The sequence below is a fragment of the Eleutherodactylus coqui genome, chromosome 10, assembly GCF_035609145.1.
Source record: "Eleutherodactylus coqui strain aEleCoq1 chromosome 10, aEleCoq1.hap1, whole genome shotgun sequence".
Taxonomy (NCBI): Eukaryota; Metazoa; Chordata; class Amphibia; order Anura; family Eleutherodactylidae; genus Eleutherodactylus; species Eleutherodactylus coqui.
Window position 1 is genome coordinate 18539752 of NC_089846.1, and position 21326 is coordinate 18561077.

The window sequence follows — 21326 nt, forward strand, 5'->3', positions numbered from 1 at the left end:
GCTGGGGTCACACGGGACAGAAATCCTGTGGAAATCTCGCGTAATGACCGCACCAAAAAACCGCAAGATTTCTATGGGATATGCGCAGCTTCAAAGCCTGCATTTCTGTTTCTGCCATCTCTCCACATAGAGAGGAGAGAGGCCGCTGCAGAAAAGAAAAAAGAATTGGGTGTCTTTGTTTTCTGCGCCGCATTTCCTTTTCCGCGCGGCTTGATTTTTTGGTAGGCAAGTTCAGTTGTCTGCTCACCATACGCCGTCCTGTTCTGTCGCTCCCATCTTGGGTGTCACAATCACGTACCTCTGTGCGGGGATCCTATTGGCGGACGGCCACACAGGAAATATAAATGCCTGTCGTGTGAACGGGTACCTGGTTTGTGTGAAGTAGGATGTTGGGGGTTGTGCACTCTCTCTTTGGGGAATTTTAGTGACTCACTCATTCTCTCATGTGCTTCACATGCGGTTAGGCTGTCTCTCCATCTCCTCTATATTAGACGCAAGGAAACCAGAGATGTCTCTCTGCGCACCTGCTGTTTCTTCAACTGATTGGGGGAAGAGGGAAGACCCTCAGCTAGTCATAGGAGCCTCTCCTTCTCCATTTTCAATGCAAGGAAGCTGAAAGTGCATGGGTAGATGGAAGATCATCAACAACCACTCCCGCACTCAGACACTCACTTTTATAACCTCACTTGTACCACATGATACAGTAAGAATAGATACATTCAGCAGCAGAGCTGACAGGCAATGATTTTAGGGGAGTTAACCCCTCGGATGCTGCAGCTGTGCAACACACGTACAGAAAATAGACATGACAGTTTTGCACAGTGCATCTACATAAGACAAACATGTATGACAATTATGGAGGGGACCAGGATGTTGTTTTGGGACACTACACCTGGACAGACATGCACATTACCCCACGGATGTTGTATTATAAAACGCTGCAGTGTTTCAAAATAAGCAAGGATGCTCTGAGTCACGGCGGCAGACCATCCCAACCTCTCCCTACCCAGTATTTTGATTGATAGCTTACTTCCCTTTTATGTATAGAGAGAGCTGTCAGTCTACATGCTGCGGGCGGGGAATAATGACGCAATCCGCCTCCATGACTCAGAGGTCCATTCAAACTGCAAAATATGTTTACTCATAAATGCTGCAGTGTTTCAGAATAAAATCTACATGGACACAATGTGCATACCTATCCTGGCTTCATGCTGCCCGTGGTTCAGGTAGAATGAACCTGGTGACAGGTTCCCTTTAAGGAGGCATTATTATTAACCAGGGGGACAAGGAGGCACTTTTACTGTGTGTAGAGCACTAAAAGCAGAACTTACTGTATGGGAGCTACAAGGGGCACAAAAGATGAGATACTATTATAGTTTGGGGCACCATGGGCGACCTTATTACTGTCTGGGGAACTATGGATCGGAAGATTGTATACAGATGTGGAAAACATAGGGATGGTGCTGGAAAAGCAAGGTGCCAAAGATATCTGTATGTCCAATTGTGCAGAGACAAGTTGTGGTCAGGAGAGGTTTTCATGGTGGTCTGGGCTAGATGGAACAGACAGGAAAAGTGAACAACTCCAGACAGAGAAGAGGTTGCCTGTGATCACTGGACGTAATGGTACTGTTAACACTTATACGGTTTACAGAGTGCTTGCGTAGAGCTGGTATCTACCAATATATGGCCAATGTTCATTCTCAAACTGAATGGCATTGAGCTGCTATACCAAACTCAGCCGCTACGTAATACACGGCACTGAGCTTGGTATGAAACGAGGAGGCCACAACACTTGAGCGAGTGATCCTAGACTCTTAACACAGCAGATGGGCAGGGGTCCTGAGTAGCAGACCACCACCGATCTGATGTTAAGGGCCTATCCTGCGGTTGGGTTAGCAACATCCAACCTGGTGGAAAACCCCATTATAATTCCCTCACCATATGTTAACCCTTTAGTGATTGACCTATTTTGTGCCTTAAGGACCAACCGATTTTTATTGTCACATTGCAAGAGCCATAACTCGCTGACATAGCCGTATGAGGGTTTTCTGTTATTGGGGGACAAGTTGTGTATTTTATTGGCACCACTCCAAGTATATATAAGATACTGTATCACTTTTATTTCATTTTAAGGGGGTATATGGAAAACCCCCTTGACAGTTCACCATTGTTTTTGGGGTTTGTTTTTACAGCATTGACCATACGGTAAAAAGATCATGATCATTTTCTGATCTGGATCGGCACGATTACTGCCATACCAGGTTTATATAGATTTTTTACATTTTTTACTACTTTGCACATAGCATTTTTATTTTCCCAGTAATAGAGCGATGTGAGGGCTTGTATTTTGTGGGAAGAGTTGTAGTTTTTATTGGTACCATTTTGGGGTAAATGTGAGTTTTGGACTGCTTTTTATTACATTTGTATGGAGACGAACAAAAGAAAAATAACAATTCTGGTGTTATTTAAATTATTTTTATGACATTCACCGTGCGAGATTAATACAATATTTTCATTCTTTTGGTCGTTAGAAGTGCAGTAATACCTATTATGTGTTGCTTTTTTATTTTTTTTTTATAAAATTGGGTTTTTGTGGGGAAAAATGTGTTTTTTTTTACTGGATTTCTTTTTTTAAATTGATCTTTATTGAAAATTTTTGACACTATCGTTCGATCACGAGGATAGCACACTGCATTACATATGTCAGGCAATCTACTAAGCCTATGACAGCAAACTACTAGACCTTGCCAGAGGCGGGGTCTAATAGACTGAGTAAGAGGACAGCCACAGAAGCCATTGTCAGACATCCGGCTGCCATGGGAACCCATTGATACTTTGCAATCACATTGCAGGATACCAGAAAGAGTCCCCACCCCCTGTCATCTGCTCACATGCTGCAGTTGCTACTGATTGTGGCATGTAAGGGGTTAAACTGACAGGATCTGAAGGTCTTCTGTCCCTGGCGGTTAGAGCAGAAGCCTGGCTGTCAGTAGTCAGCCAAGCCACTGCCTTAAAAAGATTAATGTGCAGGTTGAAAGCCCATTGAAGGCATATTGGCCATTATTACGAGGTTAGTTAGCTCTCAACAGTCTGGTCTCCGGACCGTGAGAGCCACAAGTGGAAATCACCCTCAATGGACCCATCCCTTACATTGATGTGGATGGCATCCCCTATATTTTCCATAAGTGTGGTGTTATCTCAAGATGTCAAGAGCAGCTCATGTACAGAGGAAACCTGATGATATATACATATATATTAATCTTGTTCTTGATTTGCGGCATTTCTAGACCATCGGGTTTATAGAGCGTCAGTAGAGATAACTAGAGATGAGCGAACGTGTTCGTCCGAGCTTGATATTCGTGCGAATATTAGGGTGTTCGGGATGTTCGTTATTCGTAACGAACACCATGCGGTGTTCGGGTTACTTTCACTTCCTTCCCTGAGACGTTAGCGCGCTTTTCTGGCCAATTGAAAGACAGGGAAGGCATTACAACTTCCCCCTGTGACGTTCAAGCCCTATACCACCCCCCTGCAGTGAGTGGCTGGCGAGATCAGGTGTCCGCCGAATATAAAAGTCGGCCCCTCCCGCGGCTCGCCTCAGATGCCGTGTGAGTTAGATGAGGGACAGTGCTGTTTGTACCGGAGCTGCTGTAGGGAAAGAATTGGTAGTTAGTGTAGGGTTCAAGACCCCCCAAAGGTCCTTATTAGGGCCACTGATAGCTGTGTGTTGGCTGCTGTTAGCAGTGGCAATTATTTTTTTTCTCAAAATCGCCTCTGCAGAGCGTTGCACCCGGCATTAGGGACAGAAGTGCTGCATAGGCAGGGAGAGTGTTAGGAGTGAGTGTAGCCTTCAAGAACCTCAACGGTCCTTTCTAGGGCCATATTTATCCGTGTGCAGTACTGTCCAGGCTGCTGTTAGCTGTGCTGCATTTTTTTTTCTTCTCAAAATCGCCTCTGCAGAGCATTGCACCCTCCATTGATACTGCAGGGAAAGAATTGTGTAGGTAGGGCCACAACACAGTTATTATTCATTGAATATACGCAGTGCTGCCTTTTGGTGGAAAAAAACTGAAAATAATTCTATTTGTCCTGCCTCTGTCCGTCCTAAGGGCGGTGGACACGTGTCGGCTGCGTGTGCAACGTTTAAAAATCAGACGCACCCAGCTACGTTTTACTCCTGGCTTCGCCATTTGCTTTCCTTAATTGGGAAAAAAAATACCTGCTCTGCCAGAGTTAATAACTCTGCTACCCTCACGTTCTGTGACACATTAGCAGGGACACAGCACAGTTATTAAACTTAGATTATTCATTCACTAGAGGCAGTGGGGCCTTTCGTTTTCAAAAAAGGGAAAAAATTATATTTGGCCTGCAGTCTTGCGCCAATTTATTTCCTGCCTGTGAAATCAAATCACTGGTAATACAGCATGCTGAGGGGTAGGGGTAGGCCTAGAGGACGTGGACGCGGCCGAGGACGCGGAGGGCCAAGTCAGGGTGTGGGCACAGGCCGAGCTCCTGATCCAGGTGTGTCGCAGCCGACTGCTGCGCGATTAGGAGAGAGGCACATTTCTGGCGTCCCCACATTCATCGCCCAATTAATGGGTCCACGCGGGAGACGGTTATTAGAAAATGAGCAGTGTGAGCAGGTCTTGTCCTGGATGGCAGAAAGTGCTTCGAGCAACCTATCGTCTACCCGCAGTTCTGCGCCGTCCACTGCTGCAAATCCGAATCCTCTGTCTGCTGCTCCTCCTTCCTCCCAGCCTCCTCACTCCACTACAATGACACCTGCTCAGGAGCGGGAACACTCCCAGGAACTGTTCTCGGGCCCCTGCTTAGATTGGGCAGCAGCGGTTCCTCTCCCACCAGAGGAGTTTATCGTCACTGATGCCCAACCATTCGAAAGTTCCCGGGGTCCGGGGGAAGAGGCTGGGGACTTCCGCCAACTGTCTCAACAACTTTCTGTGGGTGAGGAGGACGATGACGATCAGACACAGTTGTCTTGCAGTGAGGTAGTAGTAAGGGCAGTAAGTCCGAGGGAGCAGCGCACAGAGGATTCGGAGGAAGAGCAGCAGGACGATGAGGTGACTGACCCCACCTGGTGTGCAACGCTTACTCAGGAGGACAGCTCTTCAGAGGGGGAGTCAAGGGCATCAGCAGGGCAGGTTGCAAGAGGCAGTGCGGTGGCCAGGGGTAGAGGCAGGGCCAGACCGAATAATCCACCAACTGTTTCCCAAAGCGCCCCCTCGCGCCATGCCACCCTGCAGAGGCCGAGGTGCTCTAAGGTCTGGCAGTTTTTCACAGAGACGCCTGACGACCGACGAACAGTGGTGTGCAACCTTTGTCGCGCAAAGCTCAGCCGGGGAGCCAACACCAACAGCCTCACCACCACCACCATGCGCAGACATATGATGGCCAAGCACCCCACAAGGTGGGACGAAGGCCGTTCAGCGCCTCCGGTTTGCACCCCTGCCTCTCCCCCTGTGCCCCAACCTGCCACTGAGATGCAACCCCCCTCTCAGGACACAGGCACTACCGTCTCCTGGCCTGCACCCACACCCTCACCTCCGCTGTCCTCGGCCCCATCCAGCAGTGTAGTTCAGCGCACCGTCCAGCCGTCGCTTGCGCAACTGTTGGAGCGCAAGCGCAAGTACGCCACCACGCACCCGCACGCTCAAACGTTAACCGTCCGCATAGCAAAAGTCATCAGCCTTGAGATGCTGCCGTATAGGGTTGTGGAAACGGAGTCCTTCAAAAGTATCATGGAGGCGGCGGCCCCGCGCTACTCAGTTCCCAGTCGCCACTACTTTTCCCGATGTGCCGTCCCAGCCCTGCACGACCACGTCTCCCGCAACATTGTACGCGCCCTCACCAACGCGGTTACTGCCACGGTCCACTTAACAACGGACACGTGGACAAGCACAGGCGGGCAGGGCCACTACATCTCCCTGACGGCACATTGGGTGAATTTAGTGGAGGCTGGGACAGAGTCAGAGGCTGGGACCGCTCACGTCCTACCCACCCCCAGAATTGCGGGCCCCAGCTCGGTGGTGGTATCTGCGGAGGTGTATGCTTCCTCCACTAAAGCACCCTCCTCCTCCTCCTCCTCTGTCTCGCAATCAAGATGTGTTAGCAGCAGCATGTCGCCAGCAGTCGGTGTCGCGCGGTGTGGCAGCACAGCGGTGGGCAAGCGTCAGCAGGCCGTGCTGAAACTACTCAGCTTAGGCGATAAGAGGCACACGGCCCACGAACTGCTGCAGGGTCTGACACAGCAGACCGACCGCTGGCTTGCGCCGCTGAGCCTCCAACCGGGCATGGTCGTGTGTGACAACGGCCGTAACCTGGTGGCGGCTCTGCAGCTCGGCAGCCTCACGCACGTGCCATGCCTGGCCCACGTCTTTAATTTGGTGGTTCAGCGCTTTCTGAAAAGCTACCCACGCTTGTCAGACCTGCTCGTAAAGGCGCGCCGGCTCTGCGCACATTTCCGCAAGTCCCACACGGACGCTGCCACCCTGCGCACCCTGCAACATCACTTTAAGCTGCCAGTGCACCGACTGCTGTGCGACGTGCCCACACGGTGGAACTCTACGCTCCACATGTTGGCCAGGCTCTATGAACAGCGTAGAGCTATAGTCGAATACCAACTCCAACATGGGCGGCGCAGTGGGAGTCAGCCTCCTCAATTCCCTTCAGAAGAGTGGGCCTGGTTGGCAGACATCTGCCATGTCCTTGGTAATTTTGAGGAGTCTACCCAGGTGGTGAGCGGCGATGCTACAATCATTAGCGTCACCATTCCTCTGCTATGCATCTTGAGAAATTCCCTGCAAACCATAAAGGCAGCTGCTTTGCGCTCGGAAACGGGGGCGGGGGAAGACAGTATGCCGCTGGATAGTCAGGGCACCCTCCTGTCTATTTCTCAGCGTGTACAGGAGGAGGAGGAGGAGCATGAGGAGGATGAGGAGGAGGGGGAAGAGACAGCTTGGCCCGCTGCTGACGGTACACCGGCTGATTGCCTGTCATCCTTTCAGCGTGTATGGCCTGAGGAGGAGGAGGAGGAGGAGGAGGATCCTGAAAGTGATCTTCCTAGTGAAGACAGCCATGTGTTGCGTACAGGTACCCTGGCACACATGGCTGACTTCATGTTAGGATGCCTTTCTCGTGACCCTCGCGTTGCACGCATTCTGGCCACGACGGATTACTGGGTGTACATACTGCTCGATCCACGGTATAAGGAGAACCTGCCCACTCTGATTTCCGAAGAGGAAAGGGGTTCGAGAGTGTTGCTATACCACAGGACCCTTGCGGACAAGCTGATGGTAAAATTCCCAGCCGACAGCGCTAGTGGCAGAAGGTGCAGTACCGAGGGCAAGGTAGCAGGGGATGTGCGTAGATCGAGCAGCATGTACATCCCAGGCAGTGCAACAGTCTTTAAGGGCCTGGCCAGCTTTATGGCTCCCCACCAAGACTGTGTCACTGCTCCCCAGTCAAGGCTGAGTCGGCGGGAGCACTGTAAAAGGATGGTGAGGGAGTACGTAGCGGATCGCACGACCATCCTCGGTGACGCCTCTGCCCCCTACAACTACTGGGTGTCGAAGCTGGACACGTGGCCTGAACTAGCGCTGTATGCCCTGGAGGTGCTTGCTTGTCCTGCGGCTAGCGTCTTGTCGGAGAGGGTGTTTAGTGCGGCTGGGGGAATCATCACAGATAAGCGTAGCCGCTTGTCAACCGACAGTGCCGACAGGCTAACACTCATCAAGATGAACAAAGGCTGGATTTCCCCAGACTTCTGTTCTCCACCAGCGGACAGCAGCGATACGTAAGCAATACGTAGGCTGCACCCGCGGATGGAAGCTACGTTCTCTCTCACCATCCAAAACGGGGACATTTCTGCTTCATCAATCTCTGTCTAATATTCCTCCTCCTCCTCTTGCTCCTCCTCCTGAAACCTCACGTAATCACGCTGAACGGGCAATTTTTCTTAGGGCCACAAGGCTCACTCAAATAATTTTTCTGAACAATTTTTATAAGTTTCAATGCGCTTAAAAGCGTTGGAACTTTAACTTGAACCAATTTTTCGTTACACTGGGCTGCCTCCAGGCCTAGTTACCACTTAAGCCACATTAACCAAAGCGATTCACCTGCCATCTTGGTTGGGCATGGCCAATTTTTACTGAGGTACATTAGTACTGTTGGTACACCAAATTTTTGGGGCCCTCACCTACAGTGTAATCATAGCAATTTGTATGTTCTTCGCCTGCACTCATGGTACAGAAAGGTGTGTGGGGTTGGCCTACACTTTAGCTACATAAATGTAACTTGGGCCTTGGCTATACTAAGGCTACTGAAATGGAACTAAGACTGCGCTCCCGCTATACTGCTGCTTCGGAATTGTTACTGGGGCCTGTCTTGAGTGCTACTATTGCTGACATGGAACAAAAAATGCGCTCCCGCTATACTGCTGCTTCGGAATTGTTACTGGGGCCTGTCTTGAGTGCTACTATTGCTGACATGGAACGAAGACTGCGCTCCCGCTATACTGCTGCTTCGGAATTGTTACTGGGGCCTGTCTTGAGTGCTACTATTGCTGACATGGAACGAAGACTGCGTTCCTCCTATAATGCTGCTAGTGATATGTTAGTGGGGCCTGTCCTAATGCTACGGCTGAAATGTTACGAATTCTGGGCTCTGCCTATACCGCTGCTAATGGTATGTCTCTGGGGTGTGGAAACAGAGGCTTCCCAAAGACATGATGGCGGCGAGGCCATTTCCCACCAACGCGGTTACTGTTAAGGTGCATATAACCACGGACACGTGGAGAGGACACGTAGTGCCTCAAAAACATCCCCCTCCTCCTCCAACAGGGAAAACATTCTTGGCAAATGCCTTTGCATTGGTTCGTCTGGTGGCAGTCCAAGAATTTCACCTTTACCGACACAACAAGAGAGCCCCCACACCATCCCCCCGCCACGGCCCACTTAATCCTGGCCGCATTCCGAAAACCAACAAAATACAACCGTGCTACTAGGTCCGCAGTCACCACCACATTACCACCAACGCGGTTACTGTTAAGGTGCATATAACCACGGACATGTGGAGAGGACACGTAGTGCCTCAAAAACATCCCCCTCCTCCTCCAACAGGGAAAACATTCTTGGCAAATGCCTTTGCATTGGTTCGTCTGGTGGCAGTCCAAGAATTTCACCTTTACCGACACAACAAGAGAGCCCCCACACCATCCCCCCGCCACGGCCCACTTAATCCTGGCCGCATTCCGAAAACCAACAAAATACAACCGTGCTACTAGGTCCGCAGTCACCACCACATTACCACCAACGCGGTTACTGTTAAGGTGCATATAACCACGGACATGTGGAGAGGACACGTAGTGCCTCAAAAACATCCCCCTCCTCCTCCAACAGGGAAAACATTCTTGGCAAATGCCTTTGCATTGGTTCGCCTGGTGGCAGTCCAAGAATTTCACCTTTACCGACACAACAAGAGAGCCCCCACACCATCCCCCCGCCACGGCCCACTTAATCCTGGCCGCATTCCGAAAACCAACAAAATACAACCGTGCTACTAGGTCCGCAGTCACCACCACATTACCACCAACGCGGTTACTGTTAAGGTACATATTACCAGTCTGACTGGGGCATGCAGACACCTTGACAGAATGAATAGTGTGTGGCACATAGGTTCCCCATTGCTATGCCCACGTGTGCAGCTCCTGATGGCGGTGGCACAGGATTCTATTTCTCATTGCTTCTGTACAGCATTGTGGGCTATCGCCCCGCCACTTTTAAAGAGGGTCGCTGCCTAGCCGTGCCAACCCTCTGCAGTGTGTGCCTGCGGTTCCTCCTCATGGCAGACGCACTTCTAAATAGACATGAGTGTGGCGTGGCATGAGGGCAGCTGAAGGCTGCGCAGGGACACTTTGGTGTGCGCTGTGGGGGGGAGGGGGGGTGGTTGGTCAGCATGTAACCCAGGAGAAGTGGCAGCGGAGTGTCATCCAGGCAGTGATTGTGCTTTGTTGTAGCTAGTGTGGTGCTTAGCAAAGGTATGCCATGCTAATGAGGGCTTTTCAGAAGTAAAAGTTGTTGGGAGGGGGGGGGGGGGCCCACTCTTGCCGGTATTGTGGCTTAATAGTGGGACCTGTGAACTTGAGATGCAGCCCAACATGTAGCCCCTCGCCTGCCCTATCCGTCACTGTGTCATTCCCATCACTTTCCTGAATTGCCCAGATTTTCACACATGAAAACCTTAGCGAGCATCGGCGAAATACAAAAATGCTCTGGTCGCCCATTGACTTCAATGGGGTTCGTTGTTCGAAACGAACCCTCGAACATCGCGGGAAGTTCGTTCCGAATAACGAACACCCGAACATTTTGGTGTTCGCTCATCTCTAGAGATAACAGATCACTTCCGCATGGCATTACCTCTCAATTGTCAGAAAGTGTTGGCAACCCCTATGGTGCCCGTCTACAGACCTATTATTTTAATCCGCTAATCTGAAATGCAATATTTGTCTCCATGGTAATAAGAAACTTCCGGATTTCATTGTTTAAAACATTATGAAGAACTTCAGGAAGTCTCTGTGATTGGGAACAGAATGTCCCAATATAGAACAATATACACCGGGGTGGGGAGCATTACATAAGCGGTCGCTGCGCCAGTTACCAAAGCAAATCCGGAGCGTCAGCCTGTCAGTGATAGTCTGCAAGAAAGGGTAGAAGATCCACCACTATGAAGACTCGCTGGCTAATCTTGCTGTGGGTGTCTGTGACGGCTCTCAGTCATGCTGACGACTCATGTCCAGGTAGGTCAATCAGCCACAGATGGGGCCCCTTAGACAATACGGCCCGGGGTGGTTATACAGTCTCTGCACCCTCCGTTTCTGATCACTAAGGATGAGCATTACAGCTACATGTCCTATTCTTATACCAGAAGTGAAGATCGTTGGACTTGAAGGCTCTGACCGCTTGTCCATCCTCAGAGGATGTCCTGGATTACCTGGATCTCCAGGACTGAAGGGAGAATCGGGAGAAAAAGGTAATTTGGAAATAAATCTTCAGATTGTGGAATATGAAAGCGTTTCACATTAAAACAATGTTTCTTTTTCAAGGGGAACGTGGTCCTTCAGGACAGATGGGGAAGATGGGACCAGCAGGTCCAAAGGGTATGAAGATCCCAAGACGGTTCTCCTTACTGTTCCCATGTCAGCATTGGCTCTATAGGCAGAACGTGTAACACCTATCATCGTTATCATGTATCGGATTTTCACTGATTTCTTTTAATTTTTCTTCATTTTTACTAGAACCCAGTAGAATGCAAACTAGTGCAGAATGGTAACTGTCAACAAGTAGGCTGGTAAGAGCCCTTTTACATGGGCCGCTAAATGGTTCAGATTCCTGTGATTGTGTAAATGCTTGCCCCGACTTAACGACAAACAAGGATTTGTTCGCTTCTCGCCCGTTGCTCAGTTTCTGATGCATCGGCCCGTATAAACAGGCAGTATCACTTATGAGCAACTGCCTGTTTACTATGAATGAAGGTGGACGGGCTGGAATGATCCCTGCCTCCATTCACTAGAGATCCTTGTTCCTGTGTAAAAGTACAAGAACTATTATCGCTGGGACGACCTGTTGGGTATTTACATGTTGTCCCGTGTAAAAGGGCTCAAACTCATCACCACATGCATATCTAAACTTTTGGGGTTTACTCCGCCTGAAGTGTTCCGTTTTGTACGGCATGCAGAGAATATATATCTTCTTTTTTCCAGGCAACGACCAGCCTAAACATGACTAAAATCTGTGCCTTTTATTAAATGCAGGTGAGAAGGGAGAACCCGCTGCGGAGAGGGTATTGTACGGTGAGTGAACCAGCTCAAGGCGCGGCGCTCTGCTTTTCTTCAGATGACACGTTAAATTCAGTGAAGAGTCTAGTAGGACGAGAGAGGGAAGAGAAAGCAGGGGGCTTCCTCTGCATCCGGCCTGGGGGGCTCTGTGACCACTTTATACGGTGACTCCGCTCACTGTTGTGTATTTTTCAGCTCCTCGGAACTGCAAGGAGATACAAGATCAGGGGGAAGTGTTAAGCGACTGGTACACCATATACCCGGATGGCAGCACCCCGCTGAAGGTGCTCTGTGATCTGCACACTGATGGGGGTGGCTGGATTGTAAGTTTCTTTGCATCTTTCCTACATAGTTTGTGTTCTGATTCTTAAGTATTTTCCAGATCTCTGCTTTCTGTCTGTGAATGAAAACATCCCTGCTTACATGTAGAGACTGTAAACCCATCCTGATTTTGTAGTGCCTATTACAGTGGCTTGTTTCCCCCGGCACCCTCCTAGTGCAATTCCCTACGTTTTAACAGACAGATCACGACTCCCATCTGTAGGTTTTCCAGAGACGTTGGGATGGATCGGTGGATTTCAAGAAAGACTGGAAGGCCTATAAAGAAGGATTCGGCAGCCGGCTGACAGAGTTTTGGCTGGGAAATGACAATCTTCACAAGTTAACATCCACAGGTAAGTCTTTAACCCCTCCAAGACCAAGTTGGAAATCTGATGTGTCAACTTAACAGAGAATTACCCCGTAAAGGTTTTACACGTCCAGGTAATCCTGACATTGTTTTTTCATCACATGTTGTACTTTATTCAGGCGGTAAAGGTAAACCCATAGGATTTACGTATATTTATTAAAAATGCCAAAATTGAGGAAACTTTTTAACATTTGTCATTTTTTAAACTGCAGCGTGCCACATATGTGTATACATACTGTACTGATTATACTTCATCAGATAAATATCTCTACTTGTTTATTTTATTTTGGAAGCACCTTTGAAAAATATCTCACGTTTCTCAGCAATTTAGGAGAGGTACTGGTGTATCTTGACGCCACCGGAAGTGGTGGGTGTAGCCAAGTGTTAGGCAGTTTGACAGCCAGGTGACGCCCCCAGTACCTGATTAGCTACACTCACCACTCTGGGGCTGATTGGCTGCACACAGGCTGTGTTCGTTCTAGGGCTCCAGAGAATGCTGTCAGCCGGCTGCGGTGAGTGATTCCGGGGCAGTGCCTTGTGTTTGCCTCCTCCTCTCTCAATGTTGTGACTCCTGGGTCGTCAAGATACACCAGTACCTTTAGGAGACTTAATAATTTAACATTAATTTTTACAATTTCGACATATATTGTTTTTCATTTATATTTAATGTATATACATGGTACCAATGATTAATTGATGTAATTAATAATTTATGTAATCAATCACACCACTGGTGCGGATTAATCAACTGAGTTGTGTTCAAATTGGCTCAGTTGAAAATTTGGACAGAACTTGAATGAAGAAATCAGCTGTGTGAATGGGCCCCTTAGATACAGCAATTCTCGCTCAAAGGTCGCTCAAAAGCCATCTTTTGAGTAGTAATCGTGTCTAAACGCACAGCCATCGTGCACTTTTCGCTGATCGCTGACTTTTAGCTTGCTAAAAGTCAGCGATCAGCCTTCTCAGGGCCACGCGCTGAGTTCTCAGCAGGATACCACTGATACTATTGTTTCAGCTGGTATCCCGCTTAGAAAACAAATCACAGGTATGCAGAAGACTATCGGTCCAGCTTCTCTTCTGCATACTCCACTCGGAGCACTCAGCTGTATACCAGCTGAGCGCTCCAAGAAGACAAAAACTATATGCAGAAGACAAGCAGCTCCGTTTGTCTTCTGCATACCCCACTAGGAGCACTCGGCTGTATACCAGCTGAGCGCTCAAAGAAGACAACATCTGTATGCAGAAGATAGCGGTCCTGCTTGTCTTCTGTATACAGCATGAGCTTCATTTACACACTAATAAGCTGTTAAGTAGCTAATTAGCTACTTAACAGCTCATGCAAAGTGAATGCTCAAAACTGTCACTCAAACTGCCGTTTGAGTGAATTTTGAGCGATCATCTTGCTATGTAAATGCACACAACGATTATCACTCAAAAGATGTCTTTTGAGCAAGAATCCTTGTGTCTAAATGGGCCTTAAGTGTGCATTGGCCACGTTGAGCGCGCCAAAATGAGGTAGACCACAGAGTTTGCAGAAGGGTTGTCACAGGTGGCTTTGTGATCCCTCCCAACAGTGGCGATAATGGTGCTCTGCTTATGGCCTAAAGAATGTACTGTGGTACGTGTAACAGATGAATCTGTTGTTGTCACGGGTGACGCCAGTACTCATTTCCAGGTCTCTCGTGATGGAATGCCGAAGAAATAAAGGAGACAAGTCCGGTACCTTGTAATAGTAAAACTGGGAGCACTCAGGTTTACCAAGCTGTTTCACAAGTATAATTACAATGTACACTTGATGATGGCAGTGATGCAGAGACTCAATACAATGGCGATAACAGAACTGCTGAAATTGTGAAGCAAAAACTTCAACGCTCTCTCTCTTTTCTTACTTTGACTGACTTGAGACAATTCCCCAGTAGCTTTATTTAACTGACTGTGAGTAGGGGGTGGATGAAGGGAGATTTAAGGTGATCTCTAGAGCACTGTATATTGGGGCTTCACCGGGTCTATTGCAACTCACTGTTACGGTGGATGATCAACTTCCGGGATTTCTTCTACTCACTATCACGGAAGCACCAAGGGATTGGGAAGGGGACCTCGCTCAACCTCGGGAGGACGAGGGTGAACTCCTTTCTTTCTCCTGTCTGGATCTCCTCCTCTGCCGACACGACTGACTGCACTCTCTAACACTCTGACTGGCTGGAAGCCAGAAGCAAAAAGCCTCTAACTGCTCACTCACTGCTGCTTTTATCTCCTCTCCTCATTCCCGCACTTTTTCTACTCCTCCCACTCTGCAACGGGACTTGTGATATTGTTTTCCCGCCCTTGGACTCTGCACCAATCAATTTGAAAGCTAACTGTCAGCCAATAGGGCACCAGCTGACATCAGAGCTAAGCTCTAGGCTTAGTAGAGAAAAGGGGAGAAACAGGGTCTCTCCTACGGACGGCACCTTCTATGTCCAAGGACGGCACATAGACAGGTGTGACAGGACAGGTGTTGCTGCGGGTGTTCTGTAGGACCCGCTGGGCCACTACAAGTGCAGCCCGGGAATTCTAATAAAACTCTGGAACATTTGGAGCATAACTCTCCCTCTCTCTCAGGTACCTGGGAGCTGCGGATCGATCTGCATGACTTCGAAACAAAGAAATATTTTGCCAAATATTCATCCTTCAAAATCCTTGAAGAATCAGAAAAGTACAAGCTGATCCTGGGAGATTATAGTGGCGGAGATATAGGTGAGCGGCTAGAAAATCTGTCCATCATATTTTAGTTATTGAAGCTTCCAACTCTTCAACAATAAAAAGAGACACATTTTTTAGTTAGGCTACACCCTTTAAATGCCAGGCCACATGCTTTAAGTCCCTTCCCAGCAACTGTGCCCATTAGTGACTGTCTTACAGTAAGGCTTGGTTCACACAGGGCGGATTCCCGTCGGAAATCTCGCGGTTTGGCCGCAGCAAAAACCACGAGATTTCCACCGGGAGAACCGCCGCGGTTTAAGCCACGGCGGCTTTGAAGCGGCCCGGCCGCTTGCTTTTCCGTTGCAGCCGGCGCTCCCGTAGAGGAGAGCGCGACCGCGACGAAAATAAGCAAACAAAAAAAAGTAAATAGACATGCTGCATCTTTTGAAACCGCGGCTGTGGCGGCCACAGCCGCGGTTTCAGCCGGACTTACCGCAGCGGATTGGCCGTCCCGTGTGGACGAGGTTTCTGAGAAATCTCGTCCACATGGCTGGCTAATCCCGAGATTAGCGGCCGCGGCAAATCCGCCCTGTGTGAACCCAACCTAATAGTGCCCCCTCAATAATAAGGCCCATGCATATTGCCCCTAAGGTAATAATGTCCCTGCATGCCCCCACCCTACCCCCTTAGTAATAATACCCTACTCAGTAATAATGCCTCTGCAAGTACCCCTCAGTAATAATGATCCCTGATGCCCCCCTAATAATAATACCCCACATGCCCCTGTGGTGTCCCAGCGGTGACCTAGACATGAGTCCCACACTGAGGAGCTGGCAGGGTAGAGTTAGCACTTGTCACGGTGGCTCTACCAGACTCCTCCCTGGAGGGACGCACAGAACTGGCATGAAAGACCTCAGGAAACCTCTCCTCTTCCTCCATCACTTCACCACATGAGGGTTGAAGGTACCCCCATTACCGTTGAAGATGATGAAGAAGCAGCCCCTCCTAACTCTCAGACACTCATACTTATAGAGTACAGACATCACGTGACTAGACAGATATTGATACTTTTTCCAGACATATCCGAGCCACTTTCAGACATTAACCTCTCATATGCTGCAGCTGTGCAGTACATATAACAAGAGACTCCAATTTGCACAACGCATCTACACAAAAGACATGACATGTATGACATTTATCGAGGGGCCAGAAATATAGACTTCGGGCCACTACACCCCCACACAATAATGCCCCCTTTTATGCAGTGTAACAAAAACAGCCTATAATCACTTCTTTCGCAACCCCTTCCCATGACTCCACTCCAGTCCCTCACTCACTTCCAGGTAGCATGATCATGTGATCACTGCAGCCAATGTCCAGCCTCAGTGCTGGTATGGCTGAGACCAGTGATTGGCCAGAGCAATCATGTGCTAGACATCATCTGATCATAATACCCAGAAGTTAGCGGGCACTGAGGGCAGCAGCGGGAAGGTACGAGTGTAGGCTGTTTTTTTTAAATTTCACTCCATACCCAACTGCCCTGCAGGATGTCTCCTGCCCCCTGGGGTGGTAGATCAACCCCCAAAATTTGGGACTGCCCTACTGAATCTGGGATGGTTGGATGACACGGTTATATCTATTTCCGGGAAAGCTGGATAACAGCCTATATGGCGACCATTACGAGTGCAACAAAGTTTTGGGTCGCTCAGCTTTTCTTGAGTCCTGCTTCTCAGATCTATATGTATATGGGGATGTGTGAAATGGAATACTGTACAGCAAGACAGATCAACCTTTCAATGGCCACACTGGGTGTTATATACATACTGTACCTTATTGTAACCAGTACTGAATACCGGGCCAATGCAATCCTGAAGCTCGTCAGGGCTATAGATATACAAGAACTCAGTCCACACGTCGATGGTCACTCATCATACGCCATTTACAATATTATCCCCTTTTTCAGGTGATTCTCTCAGTTTCCATAAGAATGCATTGTTCTCCACCGAAGACCAAGACAACGATACGCACAAAGACAACTGCGCCGTGATATGCAAGGGAGGGTGGTGGTACAAGGACTGCCATAACGCCAACATGAATGGAGGTTATTATCTGGGACAGCACAGTGACACAGCCAAGGGCATCAACTGGAAGCTGGGCAAAGGGTATCACTACTCCTACAAAGTCTCAGAGATGAAGATCAGGGGCAAGTAAAGCCCCTGAAAGGCGGAAGGCAAGTTCTGTGAAAACACGAAAAACAGATAGAAGAGTCCATGTAGTTGAGGTCGATTAAAGCTTATACATGTACTTGTCTGCTGGGGGTCATCCTCCGTATGTACTATCCTTTATTATAATCTGTGTGGTACATATTGGGGCGTATTTATTATACATCTTGCATCAGAATTCGGCTGATAACCTTGCGACTTCTGGGGGCCGTCACCACTTTTTAAAAGAATGGGCAGGGCCTGGCATTAGCGGGTCTTTTAGACCAGAGTATGAGATGGCGGTCTAAGTAAATACGCCCTATTATCCATGCCCAGCGTCAGCAATACCAGGCGCAGCGACCGCTCTGCTACAGCCACAGATTCATACACGTATCCAGGTACCTATAGCCAGGGGTGTAACTATAGAGGGTGCAGGGGATGCAGTTGCACCCGGGCCCAGGAGCCTTAGGGGGCCCATAAGGCCTCTCTTCTCCATATAGGAAGCCCAGTACTATGAATAAACCATTATAGTTGGGGGCCCTGTTACAGGTTTTGCATTGGGGCCCAGAAACAAAAAAAAAAGCACAAAAAAAAACAAACCGCTCATGTGAATAAGTTTATTTAAAGGAATTGGTTCCACATTGACACAAGTTTTGTGCGTCTTGCAATGCACAAAACTCGCTCGCGATTCTCGCCCGTGTGCATGTAGCCTTAGACTGCATTCACACTTGGCGATTTTTGCTGCATTATTGAACCACAGAAAAAAAATGCATGCGTCGTCCAAAAAGTGCATGGCTGTTTTTGGTTTTTTTTGCGGTTCACAAATGAAGCAAAAAAAAAAACAAAACCGCCAAGTGTGAACGCAGTCTTATTCTTCGTTCGTTTACTCTTGAAGTCCTACTTATACTAGATTGTGTCATGTGTTTATAGAGTCTAAAGGGAAACTGTCAGCAAGTAATTAGAAAGTTAACAGACATAGAGCGCCATCTATTGGTTTGACTGGTAATAACCAAATTGCTATTGGTGCAAAAGCTGTAGTACAAATACAGTCACCGGTTTACATTTATAGATATGGTCCTGATAACGACTTCGGCACTCCTTTACCTGTATTTACACGAGCAAGTTTCATTTAGAGGTTTGTCCAATAGCGATACGGCCAGAACTCACACGTGAAAATCTGATCAATGTTAATGTTTATTTCCATATTCCATATTTTTGTGCGATTCTGTTGGAGGGGAAGAAAAAAATTGCCTGACCATCAGTGGCTTACACGTGTGATATCAAACAGATATCGCACACATCCGTGTAAAAATGACCTTAGAGGCAGATACAGACTCTACGGAGCGCAAACAAGATTTATCACTGTAGCTCCATCCTTTTCGGCAGCACCTTCCACATTTAATGAGAATCGCTACCAAATTTCTGTGGAGGAAGCAAGCTTTTTATACTAGACGATGTCCACCCATATTTCACAGGTATCTTCTATATGGTTGTAGTCTCTATACAGGTGAGAGGTACTTTACCTGCATCTTGATCCAAGGCAGTTCGCATGTTAGCAGAAAGGGAAGGTTGTTAGTGACAGGAAGTTGATCTGGGTCGGCTCCAGGTTTCTGCGGGCCCCTTTGCAGTGCATTACGCACATGTGGCAGTAAATCTACAGTTGCCATATAACAGTAGATATCAGGCCTCCACTGGTGTTTTGCAGACCTTATATGTGATTACAGTACCGTTATATCCAGAGATCACAGGCGCCGTCCTCTGACTGGAGTTGTTCAGTTCCCCTTTTCTTCCGTATCTAGCCCAGATAGCCATGATGACTTCTTCCGGCCGGCCATGCAGTAATACTGTCTCCACTCTTAGCCTCACACGCCCAGTGCTGTTTATCGTGAGCCTCACACAGCAATAATACCCTCATGTCGCTGTTCAGTAATACTGTTTCAATAAGGGTCCCCCCTAATGTCACAATGCATGTAATTATATCACATACCAACGTCCCCCATCACTCTCCACCAGCTGTAATGGGTGCCATATCTCCTGTTTATTTTTGTTGTGTGGTCATGTGACAAACACGATGGCAGTGCCAAGAGCTACAGCGATCAGCACAAGACCACACAATGCGAGAGTGGGGGACTGTGCGACCATAGAGCAATACATAAGGAGCGTGTGGCCTGTAGACACTCAATGCATGCAAGTCCAGTGAAAATCCTTTGCTTTTCTGCGACAGGTAAGACAAGTTTACACATAGCAAAGTTGTTGTGGAATGTGGTCCGAAGTGCAGAACAGTAAGTGGAGCTTTAACCAAACCCCAGGCGCTCCGAGGACATCTGCGGCAGAAGACGGTCATGCTGTGGATTTTGAAGTTTGCAGCTTGCTCATCATGGATTTAATTCACAGCAATAACTGAATCCATACTGGAAGTAGTGCAGAGTTCATTACAGAACGTTTCCACCATGTAGGCTCACACTATTACTCGTAACATGACTAGAGTCCACTGAGGATTTCTTCTGCTACGAGTGAGTTAGTTAAAAACCAAATTCACTTTTTGTACTGCGCTGTGAAACTTCATGCATTTTCAGCCGAAGTTCTGCAACAATTCCATTGTGTCAACTTACCTTTAAGGTGAATCACACACGCAGATTCGAATTGCCCAGTATGCAATGCAGAAGTGATTCATGCACACGAGCAAAAACCAATTGTGGGGAAAGTGCAGCATGCTCTATTTCCCTAAGGAATCCTCACGGACAGCTTTCATTGAAGGCAATGGAAGCCATCCGCCCTACAGCCCGTCTATGGGATTCCATCGGGAAAGCCGTTTATATATAATATACTCTGTACTGTACACATCCAACGACAAGCCGATCGGACCATGCGCAGTACAGAAAAGAAGAATACAGGTATGTGCAGATGTCGACTGGCCACAGGGTCGGATTCTGCTGTGGGCTCCTGCATGCAGAATCCAGCTCGCCTGTGTCCATGCGGCCTTACTCACATAGGACAGAAATGCTGCAGAATTTGCTACAGGTAACCTGCAGCCTTTACAGTAGAAGCCATGGGAACGCTAGATTAACATACAAAATGTCATCTAAAGAAAGTTCTGCAGCATAATGTGAAATCCTGTATAGTGCAAGAGTTTCAGGTAGGTGTGGAAACCCGCTGCAGAGTAAGTGCAACACACCAGAGGGGTGTCATGGTGGCACTTATCCCTCCGGGACCAGAGCTTGGTGACACGCAACCAGGGCCAGTGTAGTATCATAAGGCAGCTTCAACACCCCTATGATAGGGAATGCCAATAAAACGTAGTAGTACTTATCACTCGTGACGCCACTGTACACACACGCACGCAGCAGAGAAATGAACACAGACTTGTGTATAGCACCTCGCATCCCCAGGAACAGTTAGGGCCCTCTAACTTCCTGAATATAACAACTTGAACAGGTAACGCAGGTGCAAGTCACTTCAGAACATTAGCAGGCTATAGCTCAGAGGCAGGGATGAATATAGTCCATGTTATGTGGATGTCACTGAGTCCTGGATTGGGACCACTCCAGGGAAGGAGGGTAGGGGGGTTACTCCGCAGACAATTATTAAAGGAGGCTTAGCCAATAAATACCCCGCATGGCATATGCATGGGTGTCTCAATAAAGTACCTCTGTGCGGTGATCCTTACCATGGACAGCTACACCGGAAAAGCCTCTAGTATGAACAGGTACTGGTTTGGAAATTTGGTACGGCGCTCCCATAGTGGGACACACTCCTCACAGCCACACTAAACGCTACGGGATATTGCTCCTCTTCCTCCATCTTCACCTAAATGGAAGCTGAAGGTGCTTCCATGTGGCTCTGTGTTTCACTCTCTCAGGTAGACCAGATGGAAGATCTCTTCCCACTCTCAACCCCTCACATTTAT

General features: G+C 48.3%; 1 protein-coding gene across 1 annotated transcript; it reads left to right on the forward strand.

The window, feature by feature from the left end:
* The first annotated feature begins 10421 nt into the window (after positions 1-10421).
* Positions 10422-17582, forward strand: LOC136579692 (ficolin-2-like). The gene is made up of 8 exons (XM_066579749.1): positions 10422-10810; positions 10939-11043; positions 11117-11170; positions 11825-11863; positions 12044-12171; positions 12393-12522; positions 15138-15272; positions 17182-17582. Exons 1-8 carry the CDS (start codon positions 10738-10740, stop codon positions 17427-17429), a joined length of 912 nt encoding a protein of 303 aa, XP_066435846.1. The 5' UTR covers positions 10422-10737; the 3' UTR covers positions 17430-17582.
* Positions 17583-21326: the final 3744 nt, after the last annotated feature.

Excerpts from the sequence above, each read along its gene's own strand:
- LOC136579692 (XM_066579749.1), top strand. The coding sequence starts at position 10,738 with ATGAAGACTCGCTGGCTAATCTTGCTGTGGGTGTCTGTGACGGCTCTC. Across the intron at positions 11,171-11,824 it reads GGGACCAGCAGGTCCAAAGG|GTGAGAAGGGAGAACCCGCT; the intron begins GTATGAAGATCC and ends TATTAAATGCAG. Across the intron at positions 12,523-15,137 it reads TCACAAGTTAACATCCACAG|GTACCTGGGAGCTGCGGATC; the intron begins GTAAGTCTTTAA and ends CCTCTCTCTCAG.